The sequence below is a fragment of the Cryptotermes secundus genome, unplaced genomic scaffold, assembly GCF_002891405.2.
Source record: "Cryptotermes secundus unplaced genomic scaffold, Csec_1.0 scaffold690, whole genome shotgun sequence".
Taxonomy (NCBI): Eukaryota; Metazoa; Arthropoda; class Insecta; order Blattodea; family Kalotermitidae; genus Cryptotermes; species Cryptotermes secundus.
This window is the reverse complement of record NW_019740662.1, coordinates 302305-325558: the sequence shown is the minus strand read 5'-3', so window position 1 is coordinate 325558 and position 23254 is coordinate 302305. Positions and strand designations below refer to the sequence as shown.

General features: G+C 36.6%; 1 protein-coding gene across 4 annotated transcripts in view; it reads right to left on the bottom strand.

Annotated features, from left to right (window-relative positions):
• Positions 1-6885: 6885 nt before the first annotated feature.
• Positions 6886-23254, bottom strand: part of LOC111872544 (protein melted) — a 54905-nt gene continuing 38536 nt past the window's right edge. For 3 of the 4 annotated variants that reach the window (XM_023866571.2, XM_023866572.2, XM_023866570.2), the window contains exons 12-16: positions 22870-23005; positions 19187-19326; positions 14489-14617; positions 10902-11165; positions 6886-7408 (exon numbers count right to left, since the gene is read on the bottom strand). In XM_023866571.2, coding sequence (XP_023722339.1) covers positions 7148-7408; positions 10902-11165; positions 14489-14617; positions 19187-19326; positions 22870-23005 — 930 coding nt within the window. In that variant the 3' untranslated portion in view covers positions 6886-7147. Of the gene's footprint in view, positions 7409-10901; positions 11166-14488; positions 14618-19173; positions 19327-22869; positions 23006-23254 lie in introns of those variants that run through there. The other variant, XM_033754744.1, reaches the window with a different exon arrangement.

The window sequence follows — 23254 nt, the reverse complement described above, 5'->3', positions numbered from 1 at the left end:
TAAACAAGTCTTCTATACTGGTTTCAAAACACTGCATTCTATAAATACTTTATATAAGATAAATTCAAATATATGTATGTATATATTTTACAATGAAACAGAATAACTGACAAAAATACTGTCTTGTACCACCACCAATTCAGCCAGACTAAAATAAGTTCACAGAAAATCTGCTTCCTTCTGTACTTACATGTAATTTATTTATAAAGGAGGCTTTATTTGTTCCCTGAACTCACAGGACAGATATTATAGTTCAGTGCTCAAATCAAGATTCCCAGGTATGAAACAATAAATGCCATACAAAAGATAAGTACAATTGAATTTACAAATATATATTTTCAGGTCCCCTCTAGTATTAGTAACTAATGTGTAATATATCATATATAAAATATGTAATAAAAATATGATTCTTTCACTTATGCTGAATTGCTGCATGTATTCACAAATTTTTAAGTACCAACTGCTCACTTTATAATTGCAAATATATTTAAAAAAATAAATAATCAGATATGTTGTGTTTTAGTACAATATAGTAAAGTAGGTTGTTTACAGATTTGTTGTTTCAAGTGTTTCAATATTAAGATCAAAATGTTGCATCACACAGCTGAAAATGATAAATACACTGCACACAAATGATCAACTAGAAATGGTATTTTACAATCATTCTTTGTTATCTGGTGTGTAATGTTTGAGAAGGCATGGTCCCACAGAATCTTAAGCAGTCCAATCAAAGGATGGAGTTGCTGGATCAACAGGGATATCACCCATTACAAGTTCACATTTAATTATATCACAAATAAGCATCTTCACAGCAACACACTTCAGTGCCTGCAATAAGCTGACAGAAACACCCTCAACACTGGCATCAGCCACCCTGCTTTGTACCCGCTGATTTGTACATTTTTTCTGGAATGAAAGTCATCTCACAATGGTGCATCAATATCAAGAGGACTATGAATAAATACAGTACCAAGCAATGATATACCAACTGGAAGAACTGTGTGGTAGCAGAAGGGCTGTAATTCAAATGAGATATGGTGTAAAATAATGTCACATAAAATAAATAAATTAGATAAATAAATACACAGTGAAGTGTGGAATCTGGTTCTGCTACATATGCATATTTCCCACACCATTTATTCAATGCACAATGTTTCTAGCATGTATCAGTTTCAGCTGTGTAATATCCCACATTTCTAGCATAGCTTGCAAATCTAATTAATAGAACATTCTCTAGATCAATGTTTCTTACAAGGCCAATACATTACTATTTATGTTAAACAATATTCTTAACCTAGGTATATGGCAGATATTTAGAAAGAATTTCCATAGCAATGCTTTAAAATCTCTTTCAAATAAGCACACTGATTTTTTTCCCACCTGCCTTTTATAAAGAAATGTAGCATTATGATACAATGTCAATGTGTCTGCTTCTCCCTTGCCACTGACATTTTTGAATGAATTCAAGGACCTTACTTTTGAAAACTGGTATGAACATCCTGCCACTAGAAGCCTGTCCACTTTTGTAATAATAATTATTTTTATTTAACATTCATCACAGTTACAAATTGTAACTCTTGAACAAGTCACATACATATACAACTTTTCCAGTCTAATTGGCCTCCTGCCCAATTGATTGAACATCATCATATACTAATGTACTAATTCTACCATCAATAATACCAATTTGGCAGCTCTGAGGTGGGAGGAATACTAGCAGTACTTAATGTAAGACCTGAAATTTTGTAATAGATCATACAGAACTATGCAACTTTTGTCAGGGAAATTCTAGTACAAAGAATGTGACATAACAGCCATTCAGAATCTATATTTAGCTTTCTAACTGATAGTAATAATTAATAAACAACTGGAACTAGGCATATGGAATTTTATATGGAGATAATACAAATTATATACCAAATATATTTTTATATATTAGCACCTACCAACTTGATGTATTTAACACTACATCTGAACTAATGGAAGTTATGTATGGAAACAGCTTTCTAAATTATGCAAACATTCATACACACTTGCTAGCCTCCTTAACTGAAGCATCTGAAAGACTGTTAGTATCACATGTTCTTCCCAAATTTTGTGTTTCCACTTACACAGACTGAAAATGAAGTTCATACTTCTGAATTATGCTAAACAGAAACAGAGCAACAGTGAGTCAATATGGGAGCTGTACATGACCCAACATTTCAAAATCACTTTCTGTACTGTACTACATTACACCCATTACTGATATGTCTATTTCTGTTCCTCAGAATCTTTGCATTTTAAAAACATTGTATGTGCATAACACCTATAAAAATGTTATTCTCTGCATGCAACAGTAACAGCGAAGCACTGATCGAGAGCAGTTCTATAGCTTTTGCCAAGTGTGTAACATTATTTATTTATACAGCACTAATAATAAATAGGATTCAGACAACAGAAATAACCTATTTATATTAACAAATGGTATTTTCACAACAACAAAATCTTTTATACAAATGTAGATATGTGTAAAATCATTTACTATTATAAAAACCAACACTTGGAAGATGGCTCCTATTCCAAAGCTCCCATGTGGACATAATCCCTGGAAGATTGCCTTTCTTAACATTGCTCCTTCACCAAATACCACACACCAAATTATGCATATTCCCATAGTCTTATACTGAAAATACGAGTTACATTATTTATATTTCCATTTTTACATTAATAAATATAGCTGAATGTTCATCCAACATGAAGACAATTTAAACATTAGGAATGACTGCTGTCTATTAATTCTTTCTCATGTATACTTATAAAAGATGCAGACAGCAAAAAATTGAGTAAATCAATGAAAAGATACTCTGAGCTACTGTAGTTACCCAAACTCAGACTTCTTTTGGGAGGTGGCTAGCTTTGCTGAGACTTTCCATTTTAAAGTCGTGAATTATATATGTAACTGAAGATTATTTATTTTGATCAAACATTTAATTTCCCACAAACCAGTGTCTCATAAGAACATGACCAAAAAACAAGACATCAGTATACTGAAACCGATGAAAAATTTCAATGTCAGTCCTTAACAAACAGGACTTGCTCATGAAATCCTTGATTACATAACCTAAAGGCTTAGCACTGTAATAATCGAATCAGTCCAGTTCACAACATACTTCCTTAATAGCAGTTTTAACAATTGGTTTTATTTCACATATTTCATCCATGCAATTCCATATAACTTCCTGTTAGGAAAAATAGTTCCTGGAAAACTTACTTTGTTCCTCCTTCCTAACCAGCCAGACTACATTAACAGCTTTCATATCCAAAAGCATAAAATTTCCAATTAACATCTTACAATGCTTGAACAAATATTTTATTAAAACAGTACCCTCATATATTACCACTGGACTAAAATGTAATTAATGTTGGGAGTTCCATGTGCTTAAATTCATAGGAATCAATATATAAACTACATGAATGTCGAATGACATACATTTCATTTTTTCCTAACAGCCAACTGAAATATGTTCACAAACTGCAACAGATGGAGTCAAGTTTGTCAGTACTTTTGAATAACTATGAGCTATTTGTTGCTATCATGAAATTACACAATAAAAAGGTATGCTGGATTGATATCCTCCCCCCTCCTCCTTTGATGGGTTATTTAACAACAGTTTCAGTATTGAGACTGTTCATATCAATATTGAATTTTGTCCCCAATACATTTTATTAATTTATCAACACTGACAGCCACAGTAATTTATGGAACTATTAAACATGTTCAGTTTAATTTATACAGAAACCTGAATCTGTACATTATTCTTTCATATATATGTCAAACATTTTGTGCCCGAAGACCCTTCTTGATATCAGCAAACTGTATTATTTTGACAGGAACATGCACTGTATGAAAGCCTGGCAGCAGCAGTCATCTTCTACACAGGACAGCTCAGTCCAAGGAACATTATGTATTCAAAATCAGCAACCCACAAAATTATAAATTATCTTAAAATATCAACCAAGTTGACAGAGTTGTCAGCCTTATAGTCTCCTAGACTAAAGAATTTCAGGGATGCGGTTACATCAAACAGAACAAGTTACCTACCTATTTTCAATAGAGCCCTGATCATGTATTTTACACACACCTTGTAGACCTACCAGTCCCTACATGGCACACCCCACTATGAAGCCAACACGAGCATCAAACAAGTGATATCAAAGCAACAACTTCTACTTCCTCCATCATCTAAATTACACTATTCACTTTGTATGTGAAAGTGCTACCTACCAACACAGAAGAAGGGGGTGTGTACTCACAAACCATTACACTAGTAAAGAGACTGTGCAAGAAGCTATGTAAACCAATAAACATTGTGAAATATTATGTTGTTCCCATATGGTAAAAAGGTAAAGTTGTCCCTGCGTGCTTAATTATCTAAGCACTATGCCATGAAGACAAATGGGGGAGTGGAGGTACAGCACCACCATACTTGACCTTGGCACTAGATGGTGGTGAGTGGTCAGCTTCACAGCCCTGCTGCTTTAACCTAACAATCAGCTCACAGGTAGTGGTGAGGATGTCAACCTTACGCGCCAACCACCCTTTACACCCAGGAAAATTCCTGGTACTCATTTCTGTTAAAGGCTGAGTCAACCCCAAGGCCATAGTGTGGCTGGAAGGATCAGGTCAATCGAAAAGTCCAATGACCTCATTGGGAATTGAACCTGTGACCTTCTGGCTTATAGCATAGTCCCTTAACCAACTACGCTACCACATACCCCCCATTATGTTAAAAATAATCTGTTATTGTCAGTGCAGCACCTCTGTCAAATATCCTACATATTGGGTGTCTTACTGTATTCAGTACAGTAGAATTCATATTGTGGCATGTAGACCCATTGCCAGGCAATGACCGTGAAACAAAAAATATAAAACAGTCATTGCTATGTAGCAGCTCCACCAACAGACACAAATGCAACAATTCCATGGCAACAAAAGGAGACAATAATAGTGGGAAGTGGTGTTTTCTACGGGGTCCATGTCGAGATGTTATAAGCAGAACAAGTTATTGAGGAGTTGCTGTGCTGTGACAATGCAGATATATTAATGGTGAAACTATAGTGCAAAAAAAGTAGCACTTATATAGAAAGATGCGCCCCTCCTTCATCAAAGGAGAGGCCCCATTTTGAAACACATACATGTCTAGGACATAATAAAAATCTTGGTCATGGATACTGAGGAGACTGGGGCCATGAAAAACTACTGGCAAATGCCAGCAGCAATTTAACCAACCAACTGATTGAGAAGTTGCCAGTTCGTCAGTGAGTTAGATAACTGCTGGGGTTCAGCTGTTGTGAGCTGTTGCTGTTAGAAGCTGGTAGCTGAGGGCTGGGATAGTTCAGGAAGCCAGGGGAAGGGAACATCTGCTGTTGGAGAAAAGCCATGCCACATAGTGACACACTAGTGTTATTTATGTTTTACCAGTATTTTCAGTTAGTACATGCCAGTATGCACTGACAAACAGTTGATATATATTGGGTAAACCATCACATAACTGGCAGTGCAATGTGTTTCAGCCTTCAGGCTACAGCTGAATATGGGAGAAACAGCAAACATATTTTCAGGAAGAGAAGCAGCATTTTACATTGGACTTTCTTCATCTCATGTTTTATGTGATCTTTATACTACATTAAAAGATTCTGTATAGTTAAGAAGTAATTTTACTGCAGTAAATATGATTTTAATACCTTAAGAACTGCCAGTTACATTATTTGCAAATCAGAAAAATTTGCACATGATCAGACCAATTTTCTTTCAAATTTATAACTGGAATAAAGAGGGAACACAAAATATGTGATGTTATGAATAAGGTTTGCAACGGTTTATGAAATATAATAAAAAATTAGATTTCATATTTGCAGCTTTATACCAACATAAAATCTTACTCAGACTTTTAACTGCTGTGTCAGATAATGTTTCCAACACATGTGTCATACATGCTGCACAGGAAACAATTTTTAGGAACTGTACGTGGGTCCCATTAAATTTTCATAGACTGAATCACATAGAGCAGGAAATGTGTGTGCAAAGAAATAAAACCAATTATTTACTGGAAAAAGTATGGAACAAAGAATGGCTTCAGCTTTGGCTTTTTATTGTGATACCACATAGATGGCAATGAATTTCTCAATCACACTGTATGAGTAAAAAGTGATGAAACCTGGGTCTCATTTGTGAATAAAAACCAAAGAGCAGTTAAAGTAGTGGATGCATAGACATTCACAAAACAAGCCCAAAAGCTTAAACAAACGCTTTCTAGAAAGCTGATGGCAAATGTTTTCTGGGACAGGACACAAAAGGAGTATTGAAGTTGAAATTCATGTAATGAGGCCACATTAATGCCAGGAATGTATTGCAAAACACAGAGGGCCTTTCAGAATGAAAGCTGTGGACTGCTGACATGGTGTAGTGCTCCTCCATGGCATTATACAGCTGCTCACACTTGAGCACTGCTGGAACATTTCAACTGGGAGTTGTTTGACCACACTCCTTACAGCCCTCATCTTGCTCCTAGTGATTACTGCCTCTTTTACCTTCCTGAAGACCTGTTTAGGACCACAGTGCTTCAAAAGTAATGAGGAGCTGCTGGAAGGTATCAAAACATGGCTCAGTCACAGGTGGCAGACTTCTCTGACAAAGGCATACAAAAATGTATTTCATGACAAAAGTGCCTCATTTCCAGCAATGACTATGTTGAGAAGTGGCTTAAGTATGTATGTATTTCTTGTATATAATAAAATTCTTTCTCTCATTGCTTGTTTTGTTACAGCTCAGCAGAGGTTACCTACTGAATATCCCTTGTATAATATTCTTCCATCCATGTCTTAGTCTTTTTAAGAGGTCTCTTCCATTCAGATTTTCTGCCTAAAATTTTGTATGCCTTTTTTCTCTCCAAGCCAGCTTCACAATTAAAAATGCCCATCGCAGCATGTCTGCAATACAGTGGTATCTGCTCTTTACTGTATTAAATCCACTGTTCCCTCCAAAAAATAATCTTAAATTGGAGTTTCATTCAATTATGTTATAACATAGGTCTGCCTGATCTTATGAGACAACAGGATTATGTTCCGATCTTGGTACATGACCCACTAAATCTTTAACTTAGTTTCATACTGCAGTTCTAAGACTTGCTCCTCTGGCTGGAAGAGAGTTGCTTTTGGCTGGGATCTCTCTGGAATGTGAATGTGCCACTACTATGGACAAACATTGGACCCACTCCTCAGCGTTCTTCCCATCTTTCGGTTTAAGGATAAGTGACTGGTCCCCTGTGAAGATCTCAAATGCCTTAGGAATGTTCCTGGCACCTCGGCTCACCTTCACACTGCGGATCTGATTCACCTCAATTGGAGTCATGTCTTTGTCATCTTTCTGGAAAAAAAAAAAAAAAAAAAAAGAAGTCACAGAGAACATGGCTTCAGAGGCTAACTGAAAATGCTTTTAACGCTGAAACCTTTTTTTTTTAGCAAGACAGCTGCTGATGTTAATACTGGCAGATGGACAACAATAAAATACTTTGAGACTGAATGCTTGACCAATTAATGGTATACTTAATGTATACATGCTCAAATCGCTACATCAAGTAGACCAACACTGCATCTCCTTGATGTATATTTTGATAACTACGTCCTTTTTTTATGAACTCATTACGAAAATATTATGCAAATTAATCTACTACCCACTATTTTTTAAAGTTACATTTTGTCACTTCTTTGAAAATCTAGGTAAGATGAGTAACAAATCCATAGCAACTTAGCCTCACTCCAGTGTGTTATACAAGCATGCAAATTCCTTATTTTTGTGGGCTTTTATATACTGTTTTGGTGAAACTCAATTAGTGTTTCAACACAGAGTCTCATGGAAATCTATATAAATAAAAATGTAACTGTTGGTTTGGCTCTCCTCGAAGATCTCCGAAAGTTCTTCACCGATTGCCTCAAAATTTTGACACAACGTTGCATTTGAACACACGCGTTTTTATATGCCTATTATGTAGATGTCACACCCATGACAGGTAAAAACAGGTAAAATATTAACTGTATTCAATATTAATATACTGTAACGTTATACATCAAATACCAACAGATCGTTGCCTAGGAATAACTGTGGCAACGAACTGTTGAAACAGCGGGTCGTTGCCTAGGAATAACCATGGCAACGAACTGTTGAAACAGCGGGTTGTTGCCTTGGAATAACCGTGGCAATGAACTGTTGAAACGGCGGGTCGTTGCCTTGGGATAACCATCACAACGAACTGTTGAAACAGCACATCGTTGCCTTGGAATAACCGTGGCAACGAACTGTTGAAACAGCGGAAATAATGCATTTCTGCGGCAACGAGCACAGAAGACGTGAAATGGAACCCTCGGCAAAAGTGCCCTCTATTGCGCCCGAAACCGGGTTATAATAGTCCAGCTCCGAAGAAATTTTCGGTGATACTGGACGTGATAATAATTGTGCTCGCTGGTGTAAAAGGGAGCGTTCAATAACTTATTCGCTGAATCCGAGACGTGCGTGGAAGTTATTTCGTAAGTATAGTTTATTTTTCGTTGTTTTTCTTTTCGTTTTCTAAGAACAAGCTTAGGTTGTCGTACTCGCAGAGCGGAAGCAATGCGTCGAGTAATTTCAAATCAAACTGGGGAAGAACCGGCAGGCTGAGCCACAGCAAGGCGTGGCCGGGCACAGCTAGTATGTCATAAATGTCTTAATAATCCTGATTCATTTTGTACGTGTGTGGGGAATTAACATTAAAATCCCCAAAACAAATCATAACTACATTATAGAAGGGCTACGGATTACATTTTGTATGTAAATTAGGAGATCATAACAAGAGGTAAGCTCCCCCATAGTTGTAGTTCGTGTAGTAGCAAATTAATGAGTTAACATTCATATTTGTTTCCTGCTGTTCCCATGGTATGGAAGGAGCAAAAGGCTCATGCCAGTGATGGTTGCTTTTGTCTGACAAATATATCTCTGTGTTTCATTCAAAGTCAAAACATTCCACACAGTACACAAACCTAGAACAGCCATATGAAGAGCACATCATAAGAATTTACCAGTACCTAACATATTGTAACACGTTTGGAGTAGATACTTCCGTGGTAACGCAATAACAGTGAGCCATTGCGCAGGAATTGCAGAATCAACAAACGCGTTTTCCCAGAGATGGAAGGTTTGTTGTGTAACAACGAATTGTTAAAAGCATTGAATATGGTGTTCGCTAAGCGGTTTGAAAAACCCCTATATAATGGGTTGAAGGCATTCACCGAGACAGTTCAATTCTAGCGACTGTCAAAAACAGTGAAGTTCCACTGTCGAGCATAGTCGAAGACTAGCATTCGCTGAGTGAAGTCGAGAATCGACTACGGTAGAAGGAGTAATTGTGACACTGTAAAGTGTATGAGGGAGTAAAAGTGAGTGTTCAATAAATATTCGCTAAATCCGAGACCCATTTGAAGTTATTTGTCGCGCTGCATAGGCAACATGCAACAATATGATTGAATGGACTTTGGAGAAAGAAGAATCTAGCAGTAACTTTCACAATGAACTGTCAACTTCTCAAAAATTTATGCATCCAAAATTTCAGTCATTTAAATGAATGGCACCTCATTTATTTCACAGAGAGGAATAATTCCGTTACAGACACAGATCTCTAAAATAATCACGTGGAGCTTCTAGGATCTAGATTACAAGAGTGCAGTTGCATAGAAAAGAGAACTAAGATAAGTTTGTTTCATAACTACCATATATATGTATTAATGTTTTCATATGTGACAGATCTAAGTGGAGATCTAATATTTTCAATTATGTAAATGGACTTGTAGGTATTCTAGGCTGAGAACACAGTCCAGATGCACAGCATTTGTTTATACATCATCAAAGAAATATGAAGACAGTACTTAAACAACTGAAATGTTTCCCTGTCTCTATGAGTCACATATGCTGTTTACGAGGGAATCTTATAGTAACAATCAGTTGCTTTTAAAGGGTGTTTGTTAATTATGACAAATATGCATGAAATATCTGCTGTGACCTGAAATTCTAGCATTCCATTAGGGGTGCAATTAGGATACATGATGTGGTACAGCATTCTACGAGAGGTCAAAAGACAGCCATTATAACGTTAAAGACTGAACTCTTGGGGAAGTTTACTTCCAGAACAGAAAAAATCAACTAAATGTAAACCCAGCAAACTCTTCTCCTGTCACCATTTCACATTAAGTTAGGATTGAGGAAAATTCTGTCAAATCTCTTCATTTAATTCTATTTAGTATAGATCAAAGAAGGTATTTTTATTGGCCAGCATATAAGGCATGGATGAGAGAAACTTTCCTGACAGCTTAAACAATACTATAATAGCAGCAAGGAATGCATACAGAGTGTTAGTGCTGACTTCTTACTATATGTTAAAGTTAATAATTATGTTGCACAAAGGAAGCTCCATATTTTTCAAGATATATTTTCTTCATTCATATCCAAACTTCTTTCCATTTTGAGTGCTGTCAGTGATGGGCATACAGAAAGGTTCCACCAAGATATACCTGAGATGTTACAAGCAAAGGCGAAATTCAAGCATGCTGGCTAACTACTTTCAGTCTCTCATTGGAGAAGCTACAGAAAGTTGAGATATAAACTCAGTGCATCTCAGTGTACTGGAATCACCTATTTTCATTCTGCAGGGCAGTCTTATTTGTTGTATAAGATAATATATGTGCCTATTCAAATGAAGACCACTTCAGTTTAATTAAATCTCTGAAACATGGCATTTCAAGGTTAAAATTTCACTATATTATCATCAGTTATTTATTACTGCCAACTATCATCAATATCACCAATACAAAATCTTTCAATAAGTTGTCCTTACAGAACCCTTATATGATAGATGTGCTCCCGACAATGTGAAGTATCTTGTTCTCCAACGTTTGAAGATCTTCCAGCGCCCCTTCTTCTCCTTTAGTTGTCCTTCAATAACAGGCTGACTATCCTGTAAGAACCCCACAGCTCTTTCAGGATGGTTACACAGGAAACAGCCCCACTGAGCTCCTCCACTTGGCCCTGGGGTCCCAGTTGCTTCAAAGACATCAAAGAAACCGCTGTGACGTAGCTCATTCAGCAGAGACTCTTGGTCCTGAAAATTATGAACCAGTTACTCATTGTACTTGTAGAACAAATCAGTTCGCTATCTGTATTTTTAGTGGAAGAACATCCATTTCCAGAAATTAAAATGAATGATATAAAGGGCTATGAAAATGTAAAACGTAAGTAAAGTTGTCCCTGAGCTTAATTAATTAAGAACTATACTATGAAGACGTATAGGGGAGTGGATGTTTAAATCCACATTTTCTTGACCTCAGCATTAGTTGGAGGTGAATAGTCAGCTTCATTCCCTCCAGGAAAGAGCCCCCATTACCCTTGAATAGGAGGCTGGGTGGGCCCCAGAGCTGGTCTGGACAACATGGAGAAGAGAAAATTCTTCACCCTACCAGGACTCGAACTCCAACTTCTTGGCTAGTCCAGCCCATAGCCAGTCACTATATTGACTACACTATCCCAGCTACCTCTATGAAAGAGTACATAATGTAAGTATTAATCTGAATAATTGTTGGGTCTTGCTGTGTTCACTGTATGTGCACATTTACAGTTACTGAAATAAGTGCTAGTCAGTTATTTTGTGCTGTAACAGTTGCTGAGATGATCTTGTTCTAAATGAGATTTGCTAAGAATGATAAATTGGGAGGAAACAATCATGGCTTGCTTTTAAATTACTAACTTGACAACCTGACTTGAGGGACTGAAAAAAAAAATCATGAAAGCTGGTCCCTAGACAGAAATTGAACTGGGTACATTGAAAATGGTTTCCCACCTAAAAAGTTAAAATCATAAGGTCTCAAAAGTAATACCACAAGAATAATTATTTATATCTTGTTTAAAACGTTTCCCAAATAAGATCTACTGTCTAAGAAGAGCAGTTTTAAAGACAGCTATCCAAACGGTTTACTTTTTAACAAGTTTCTGTTTTCTCTCTCTCTCTCTCTCACACACACACACACACACATGCACACACACGCATGAGGTCTGACATTAAAGTTAGTGAACTCGCCACTGTGTTCTTACTGTGGCAACAGTGGAAAGAAACCTCAGTATGGTTTGATGACATTGGCATATCAGCATTTCACAGCTGTGTTGTTGTTGTTGACTTATGGCAGTATCTTTCTGAGTCATGTCTATTATTGTCTGAGTGTTTTAGTGTGTTGTCAACAACAACTCATGGATCTTGCAGCATGACAGTGCACTTGATCACACAGCACTGTCTGTGAAAGAGTTTTTTGCTAGTAAACAAATAACTGTGCTGGAACACCCTACCTATTTGGCAGATATAGCCCCTAATGACTTTTTCTGTTCCTGAAGATAAAGAAAATATTGAAAGGAAGGCATTTTGATGACAATGATGACATCAGGAGTAATATGACTGCAGCTCTGAAGGCCATTCCATAAAACCAGTTCCAAAATTGTTATGAAGGGTGGACTAGTAGCTGGCATCAGTGCATAGCTTCCCAAGGGGAGCAATTTGAAGGCAACCACAGTGATATTCAGCAATGAGGTATACAGTACTTTTACCGTGATGAGTCCGTGAACTTTACTGTCTGGCCACATACATACATTACATACATCGTATATACAAAACGAATAAGAAACAATGTAGATGCTGACATAAATTAACCTTTAACATACAGATTTTTAAATTGCCGGGAGCCCAATGCGACCAGAATTTAAATCGCCCTAATTAATTAACATTGCAAACTTTCAGTAAAAACTACATATTTACCATTCTATGCAACATAGAAATGCGAACTAAAAACAACCTAAAAGACAATAAAATTTTCTACAATTTTTACAAACGAATATAAACTGTGATTATTTTGTCATGAAATGCAAAATATAATCTTTATTATGTTATGAAATGCCAGAGGACTTACCTGTAGTTTTTCTTTCAACTTGAGACTTGCTGATATTGTAAATATAATCACACTATATACAATAATATTTTGTTCAGACTGTATGCGAGATTGAACTGCGTCACTTCACAGTTTACGATACCTCACACTCTTGACGCGCGTGCCACTTCTTGAAGCAGCCCTCGACACACAGCAGAACATCACACTTTTTGCAATAGAAAATGGTGCTCCTGCTTTTCTTATTTAGCAAAACACACAACAACATCTTTGTTTCCCTTTGGTTCGCCAGTGTTGTGAATGTTTCACCTCCAGTCAACTCAGTTGGGCCCCAGATAACCTTGGCCTCCCCCAAGAAATGCCACTGACTGATATTCGCCTTGTGCAATTGAAGAATCATTTTGAAGGGGGGTTTCCAGCAAAATTGAATAAATTATGTTGATTGACAAAGCGGCACTCTCACCTGTTAGTAATACTCACAAAATAGTGATGCAAAGTAATTATAATAATACTAGTCGAAAAGAGTGCCAGTCCGACACTGATACTGAAAGTCGCAGTGGCGAAGATGCCTTTTACTCGCAAAGTAAAAGTGGCTCAGTAGGTTTATACCTCTTCCAAGACACAAAATAAAAATGATATACATAGAAATATTAGACAGTCCGACACTGACTTCCTAACTGATAATTCACCACTGGAAACCAATCCTTGAATGTGTCACACTTCCTTGAAGGCTCTGGAAGCACTCATCTGAGAAGTGGATGAAGGGATTTTTAAATGCAATGCAGTTATGAAATGTGGATTGCTAACATCAGCTGTATCTACATATCTACTGAAATAAAATAATGGTATAAATCTAAAGATTAACATTTGTAATTTGTTTTACATGGTTGTGAAATTTGGTTCCTCACTCTAAGAAGAAAATACAATGACGGTGTTTGAGAACACCGTACTTTAGGCATTATTTGGACCTAATAAACAGGAGGATCCAGTAGACTGCTTACTGAGGACAACCATTTGTACTTTATGCCTAATATCCTTAGGGTGATCGAAAGATGAGGCAGGCAGGGCATATAGGGATAGACATAAATGGGTACAAAACTGTGGTCAGAGGACCTCGTAGAAAGAGACTAGTTGGAAGACTGAGAAAGAGATGTGAGAATAACAAAATGGACCTTAGAGCTGGATATAAGGTGTAAATGGACAAAATTCAACAAACTCGCATGGTCTGGTAGAAGGCCTCCAGGTTCCATAACAGCACAGAATTTCTTTACCAACTGAACACCTGCCGACTTTTCAAGGAATATTTTGCACCATGGAATTAGACAGCTAGCTTGCATAGTGGTAATGGTTTCACTAATGATCAAGTTCATACACTTACTTCAGTGAAACATATAACTATTATAACATACACATGACATGAAGTTTCATACATAAACAAGTTTCTCAAAATCCCTTCCACTCTGGGCAAGGGAACGAGGGAATAAATTACTCAACTGACCTTAGCACATGGAAATGCTGATGTGACGAGAGTCAGGAATGTTTTGTTTTCACATTTTAGTATATCCCAGCAATTCTTTAAACTGCTTACAGAAGAATCTCTTGAGCTCAGTGCAGACTCAGACCGTGCCTGCAAAATAATTTCAGAAATACAGTCTACTTTTGCTGTCTGCCATGTACAAAGATAAGAGAAAGAACAAGTTTTGATAAAGTAGTCACACAGCAGCTAGATATATTTAATTCTTCTACAAAATGGCCAAGCATTTGGTCCAATGATACACACAAGTTTCCCTATTCAATTAGTATAAAATATTTTTGGTTGCTCCTTCAGTCATTCTTGCAATGTTTCTTTCCACAACTTGCTCATTTCTGATGTAATTTTATCAATGCCAAATTTTCAGTTGTTCCTGTCAATCTGATCTGCTCTTTAATCTCCACATATGTTACAGTTGAATGCCTAGAACACACATCATCAAAAATGCCTGTCCCTCTGCCTTTGAATATTCCCATTTATTTGCACATTTGCCTCTGGTTCATACAATTACCACGATAATAAACTGCCATTCTTATAAAATTTCAAAAGTTTTAACACATTCTCTTCATAAAAGCTGATTATGTTGTTGACCTTCTTTTGTATATTCTATCAATGAAGCAGAGTTATCACTAATCATACGACATTGAAAACCAACAAGATGCAAATGAGGGAAGGTTAATATTATTTATATGTGCCTTCTTTTACAGTGCTACCACCTTCACTCTTGAAGTACTGTAGGTAAGCATGAAGTCTGCTCCCATAAGAGGGGGCAGCAGTCATCACTATTAGCTGGCTCAAAAGCATTGCCTAGCAGTCTCTTCTTAGTATTATACTGGAAGATTATTTCTATCACCGTAGATTTGTTTCAAGATATCTCATGTTCTAACTGGTCTCTGGGAACGATTTGATTGGCATTAGATTCCTGAAAGCATGGAGATAATGAAGGCATTAATATGTATTTTTGAAGCTGTGTGAGTGCGAGTACAGATAGTTACAAAAAATTCAAATTTCTGCCCAAGTTTTGAGCTGCTATAAATTTTTGTTCTATAAATGCAACATAAAACTTTCAGAATATGGAATGTAGAAGGTCTGAAGGGTCTTTGTTCTGAATGTTCTCTATAATTTGAAGTTTAGGTGGAATGTCAAATCTTTCACCGTGAAAAAAGGTTGACTGTGCAAAATAAACAATTCTGATTGGCCCATCAGATCTTTTAAATACACTTCAAAATTAAATGAAAGTCTGAAACTGTGTATTCCTAAGTTAGTGCCAAAAGAAACTGAAAAACTAGGAAAGGGCCATGGGCTCAAATCCCAGGGTCCTCTTTATTTGTAATTATTATTAGGTATCTTCAAGCTTATTAAAATGAACTGGAGAAAAGATGGTAGGCCTGAATGAAAGAAATGTTTTAATCCATGGTTGGTTCTGAAAATAGTATTCGCACTGTTTACATTTCAGAATCACCTACATGATGCTTGAAATATATGCACACAACAATTTTCCCCCACATTGTGGGTCCCTGTCCTTAGTTAAGACCATGCCATAAAGATGTATGGGGGTATGGAGACAAAGCTTCATGCATGCTTAACCTTGGGCCTGGCTCCAGATGAGTGGTCGGCTTCATAGTACAGCCAAACTACCACCATAAAACAGGCCCCAGTAGCTTTCATTGTTTTACTTCTTTATGTATGAAGTAGACCTATATATGATCAAATATTGTGACCACAAAACTATCTCCAGAATTTGACAGATTTACAGTTTTTGAACCTACTAAATACTAAATATGGAAATGTGGTTTCAGAAATACCATCTGTCTGTATGTATGGATGTGCCTTGCTAATGCCTGAACAGACAGATGACGGATAGCTTCCCCCCCCCACACTCAGTATTTACAAGTTATCCACCACAGATTGGTGTCCAGTGTATTTGAACACTCTACCGGGCATTCAATGATAGAGGAAACCTGGCAGCAGTGTAGAGCAGACACAACATTTCTTACAGATTGCTGCTGTAACTGTCAACAGCAGAATGAGTCATTAGTGCTGATAAATCAGAACAAAATCTTGTTTTCTTTATTTTACTACCATATTCCAAATAGTTTTGGATTATATACAGCTTCATATGCACTATGGGCTCTTTTCTAACAAAAGAAAACCAGCCAGAGCTTGAAGCTGACAACTCACCTCCATCTGTAACCTGGGATATGAATGAATGAAGTCTGATCTTCATATTCTCTGTATACCTTTGCAGTGTCAAATACAGTTATAAGTTTCATCTTTGCCCGAGTCCACAGAGGAATGAAAGCAAGGTCTTCATTCACCAGTACTTAATATTGAAAAATGGTACAGAACAAATTTATATACTGTAATGAGGATATTTAATGCTATGAAAATTGTATGATCTATTTTTGACAGCACTGTACTCTTGTTAGTCAATGTTACAAAATATAATTTTAGAGTAAAGAACATCTGCATGTATTTTTCCACTTGCCACATCCTATCATTTGCCCACAAGGTACAAGAAAACTGCAGAAATATGTCAAGGTAGGCATTCCTTGCCAGGTTTAGAACTGACATCTGCATACTTCTGAACATGAGGCAGGACAGGTACCCACCAAATTTAATTATAATCACTGTACTTTATTTATTTTTTACTCTAAAATTGCAATTAACTTGATTTTTAGAATAAGAGTTCTTTTTTCAAGATTATGCAGATGGTCAAAGCCAGAGTTGGTCATACTAAACAATTTTAAGCACACAATGAAAGATGTCACTAAAATATTTGAAAAATCCAAAAGATTTGAATTACTACAATTGTTGTGTTTGTGAACAATCAGATGATCTACCAGAGCCATGTGGGTAGATTCTCTGTATTTCCTGGTGACATGAGCAGACCTGACATACAACCTGACTCAAGATCTCCTTGAAAATCAGAATTAGCCCAATATGCATACAAGGCCACAAAATATGTTGAAAAGAAGTGAAGATCTTGCACAATAAACCAAACACCACCTACAAGAAATCCACCCATCCCTCTGGTAGACCCATTGATCAGTCAAACCAGTTTGGGCATCTCTCCCATCTGAACTCCCATTATTGCAGCGCAAGTCAGAAAACTACAACTCTGCCCAGGACAGACTGTGTAAGAAAGCTGTTTTTATATTGGTACTATATAGAGAACTTGTTTCTTTGGTGATGGCTTATATTCTGGAAATGCACTAATTTTATAGACACTGGCCATTAGATAACGGAAGGCACAAGATGTTGGGTCTCAGGTGTGGAAATTTTTAAAGTTTTCCATGTATGTCTTAATTCTTGTTGATGCTTTATGTTGTGGCTGGTTTATATGAGTATATCCTACCTGATGTTGGTGCTGGTGTTAGGAGATAGGGCCTGACTCTACTGACTGGGGCTGAATAGGGTTTTATCTGGAGACGAAGACAGAATCCAATCTCCGAAACGTTTAAAATAAAAAAACAGGACAATGGATAATGTCCAAAAACACAATAATTGTTTCAATATTCCAGCAACACAAACGTTTAGATCTTATCTACATTTACTACATCTACTGGATGTGCTTTCTCTCTTCAAACTGCAAAAAACTTTTCCATATCTCCTAGCTGACAATTATTAAAATAAGAACAGCAATCCAAGGGTTGAGTTTTTTGGAATAGTTTACAGTGAAGACAGTGGAACCATCCAATGTAATCACCAGAAAAACATGACAAACATATGACTGCTTGTACCATTTCATGGAATACAGCACATACTGGGAACTATGGCAACATCTGTTTTTGCATGTTATAGGTGATATATATATATCTTAGAAGACCCTCAATAAAATAGTTCTGGCATTAACATTAAGCACAGGGCTCTCTGAAAGGCCTCTGATAGATCAAAGATGCACAGTGGAACCAGGAGTGGTCTGAGTGCTTGGGGTGACTGTAAATTACCTCCCCAGCCCAATATAACAATACAATACCACAGATGTTTGAATATAGTGATGTTACATCTTTCCATTCTTCCTCATTTATCATATATGTTTTTCATCCCAATATAATGAGCAATTCATTTTAACCAATCTGCATAAATTTCAAAGGGCCTGTAAATGTAAGCAATTTTTAATTTTATGTTCCAGTGGCGAGTGATCATAAAATAGGCCAAGGTTTGTTATGGACGGTAGCATTCATAAAAGGGGAAGACATACAAAACTGTATGAATATGATAAATTTCTGTATATATGGTTCATAAACTGAAGTAGAAAATTAAATACAGTTGGACATTCAAAAGATTCTGAACTAGAGCTCTGCATAATCACAATCCAATTATATCCTCATAACATCTAATAATGAAAAAATATAGAACACAGGTATCAAGAAACCCTTTAAATGAACATTTTTCATGAAAATGACAACAGCAGAAGACACAGATTGCTGGAAGGTTCAGCTGCTCTTAGAATTATTACTACCTGTAACCAGGATGTGAAGCACTCTTATCAGCACACTGAGTTACTGTAATCACACACAGCATCATTATGATTTTCTTGTATATAAAGATTGCCCTTCTATGTACAGTTAGTATATAATGAAAACTTATATTCCTTCCTGTGACTAGCTATTGCTTTCCCTTTAGTATGAGCACTGAATATGAAATACCTGACTTCCTCACCTGCAATGCCAAGAACATCAGGTGAATCCATATGCGAGGGTTCCTTGTCTTCATTGTGAAGAATGTACGGTTGTAGAGACAGTGCTCTCCACGACCCTGACAAGCAAAATGGAGTTTGGCTAACTTCTTTGCACGCCGTTCTATTAAAAAAAAGTAGGGGAAATTAACCTGTTGTTATGTGGCATAATAAATAATGCATTAATATCCTCTTTATCCATTAACAATTGTTAATCAAACTAGATTTTAATGAAATTGTACAAACAAACCATAACTGCTGAAAGATGTTATGTCACACTGTAGAAATTGTTTTCCACAACGAAATAGTATATTTAATTCAATGTATGTGCACAGAAATATGATCAGTACAGAATTAATATTAATATAATCAACTTACACAAATAACGTCCATGATTTATTCTGACCGTCTTACAGTGCATACATTTATTCACCTTGCTCTTCTCTCTTGCACTACATGTTTCGGCACTAAAGTGCCATCTTCAGGTGCTTTTCGATGTACGTCGAACTACTGCATTGCATGCCCTGTTGTCTTTATACTAAAATAACTAAAATATATATTCGTCATATATATTGCTAAATTTTAAATATTAAAACTGTTCAGGATTTGTCATCCTTATGTCGTATTTCAGTACGCGAGTCACGCTTATCTTCTGTTGGAGTATTCTTCCTACTTTCATGTGTATTGTGCTTTGTGTTGTGTCTTACTCCTGTGACTGCATGTGTTATATTGCTGGGCCTGCTGGATATGTATACCCAGCATGTATGTACCCATGTATGTATACAAAGCACAATACACATGAAAGTAGGAAGAATACTCCAACAGAAGATAAGCGTGACTCGCGTACTGAAATACGACATAAGGATGACAAATCCTGAATAGTTTTAATATTTAAAATTTAGCAATATATATGACGAATATATATTTTAGTATAAAGACAACAGGGCATGCAATGCAGTAGTTCGACGTACATCAAAGCACCTGAAGATGGCACTTTAATGCCGAAACATGTAGTGCAAGAGAGAAGAGTAAGGTGAATAAATGTATACACTGTAAGACGGTCAGAATAAATCATGGCAATAAATCAGTGCAACAGGACGCTAAAATATGACATTACACAAATAAACTGGTAACTGAATTCCAGCACTGACAATATTTTTAATGCAGAGAAATAAGACTATACAGTGAAATGTCTTACAAAAATGTCAGTCATCCTTCTTAATATGTTCAGCAACAATGGAAACTCTTTAAATGAAAACTGGTGAAAATGTGTGTAAAATACTGAAACATGCTGTCATATGTATAATGACAGGAAACTGATTGCCCATTATGAGTTTTCAGGAAACTATATGAGTATATGCATTCAATCTCAGTGGATTCAGATAAAATATTATATAAATTGTGCATCTATTTTCAGCTTACTTTTTAATTTTATTTTTATCATATCAGCATATCTGTGTTACTTTCATGCATCTGTGACTTCCTCGTAACTTTTTAACCATCTGACATATTTTCACAAAACTCAGTACATCATGCCACTGGAGGTCACCTAAATTTTGCACTTTTTTTATGTTCTACCAGCAAAATCAAAATGGTGATTGCACAAATTCCGGAGGTAGGAAAAGATCTAATGCAATATAATTCAGGGTCCTGAAATTTTATATGCTTGTTATTTTAAGTTTGTCAACCAGGATAGCTCAGTTAGTAAAGCAACAAGCTAGAGGCTGGACAGCCAGGATCTGAATCCCAAAAGGGGAGAGCAAATTTTCTCTTCTTCAGTGTTCATGCCGGTTCTGAGGCCCACCCAGCTTCTTACAGAATAGTCACTGGGGGCGCTTTCACTGAGAGTAAAGCAGCTGGGGCCTAAAGCTGACCACTAACCTCCATCTAGTGCCAAAGTCAAGAATGGTGAAGATATACCTCCACTCCCTCATACATCTTCTTGGTGTACTGCTTATTTACGAATAGGGACTCCTTTACATTTTTACCTCTACATTTATGGTATGTTTTGCAGAATTAATACAAAAAGAAAACATACTGGAAGTGTGAAATTGCTCTAATGGTTCATCAATTATCACTGCCAAATGGAAAGTTAAATACAGTTCTCAAATGGACATGTTTTATATTCCACAAAAGTATGACCTAACAAGAAATTGTACAGGTTTTAAATAAATTTCCACACAAATTGTACAATTCTGTCTTAAGTGGCACTACTGTTGCCTCTGCTTCAGAAATTTTCATGGGTACCATATTGGTATTGTGCCATATAGACCTGTTGCTAAGCAAAGATCTTAAAATAAAGAATGAGCACAGCCATTGCTATGCAACAGGCCAATAAACAAATGGCCGTTTCTAAGCAACAGCTTGGTAAACACATTCTGGTGGAAACAAACACGCATGCAACAAAAGGTGTTTCCAATGTGGTCCCTGCCAAGGAGTTATAAAGACAACTGGGGCAATTCAGTTCAGTTGAGGGTTGACAGTTCAGCTGAGCTCTATGTGGAAGGCGGAGAAGAGAGTGAGTTAGGCTGAGTTCTGCATCGGTGGCTGTAACAAAAGGATCTGAGCACAGGAAGCAGAATACTCTCAATTATCTGAAACTGTTGCCACGAAACGTCTAGTTGAGACTGAGAAGACTTAGCATGTTCTAGCGATTTGTAAAGTATGGAGATCAGCAATAGCGCTGTAATTACTTTTAGGTTTGATCAGTGTGTACAAGTGGTCAATAAATCAGTTCACCAATCCAAACCCCATCTATAATCACACACCTAAATCGTGATAACACGAGTATTACTGATCAGAGGAAAAAAAATACAAAGGTGGGGTGATCTCTAGAACTGATGCTCCAAGAAAAAATAAAACAAAATTGTTTTAAAAGTTATTTGACATTACTGCCAGATATACAGATATAACATTTGCCTGTATTTCCTTATAAAAGAATGAGGTTAAACAGAAAAGAACATGACACACGATACAGTAGAAGTTCTGATATTCGGCACGTGAACACCGGAAGTGTGCAGTCAGAGAAGCACTGCAGAGACATAAACCGCTAGACAACGGTTCGGTAAACACACTCAACAGTGGAAGGACAGCCGTTGCCAGGTATCAAGTTCCTAGGCACGTTTCCATGACAACGAATACGCATGTAGTGATAAAGAAACTGTTACTGGTGGTGATCTATATTTGGTTCTCCCGTAGTTATAAAAGGGAGATACTTCATTGATTAGTGATTCAGTGAGTCATAACAGATTCAGTAGTAAGGGGATTAAGAAGGCAGTTCAATAGCTCAGTGTTCAGCTGGGGAGCGTAAACCAGTGGACAACAGAAGCTGAAGAAGTGATCAATTTGTAAATCAGAACCAAGTCAGTCGTGGCAGAAAAGAAGACACTCGTAGTCCAGTAAGGAATGGAGTGAGTCTTAGACAGTCACTGATGGTCAGCTGTTATAAGTCATTGTGATTACAAGTGACTGTAATATAAGGCATCCAATCATCTGATCCAGAATCCATTATTATTAGCCACAGAAGCCTGGACACATGACAATATTCGCAATTAGTCAATTTCTGGATCATCCACTGTCAGGTATTGCAGTTTTACTGCACTATGAATCACATCTGTTTGTAGAATATTTCAAACCTTAACCCAAGTGCAGCTTCAAAACAACTTACCTTCAATCGTACATTTTGCAGGAGGTGGGATACGAACAGATACCTTTTCCATATACGATTTGATTTTGTCCAAATGTTTTTCACAGAAATGTTGCACTGTGTCTCGCATGGGATATGGTTCAAACACGCTTATCCTCTGCAAAACAAAATTGTATGCAACAGTAGACACAGACAAAAAATATTATATTTGTAAAAAATAATGCAGAATGATTTTAAAAATAGTGAAGGCAAATGAAGGCGAAAGTTCAGTAATCCTGAAACATGAAGAATATTCAGAGAAAATGGAGAAAATAATATACAAAAATTAATATCAAGAACTGATGAATGATCCCATACATATATACCAAAAGGAATTAAGAGAGATAATAAGGAAATGATGACATTA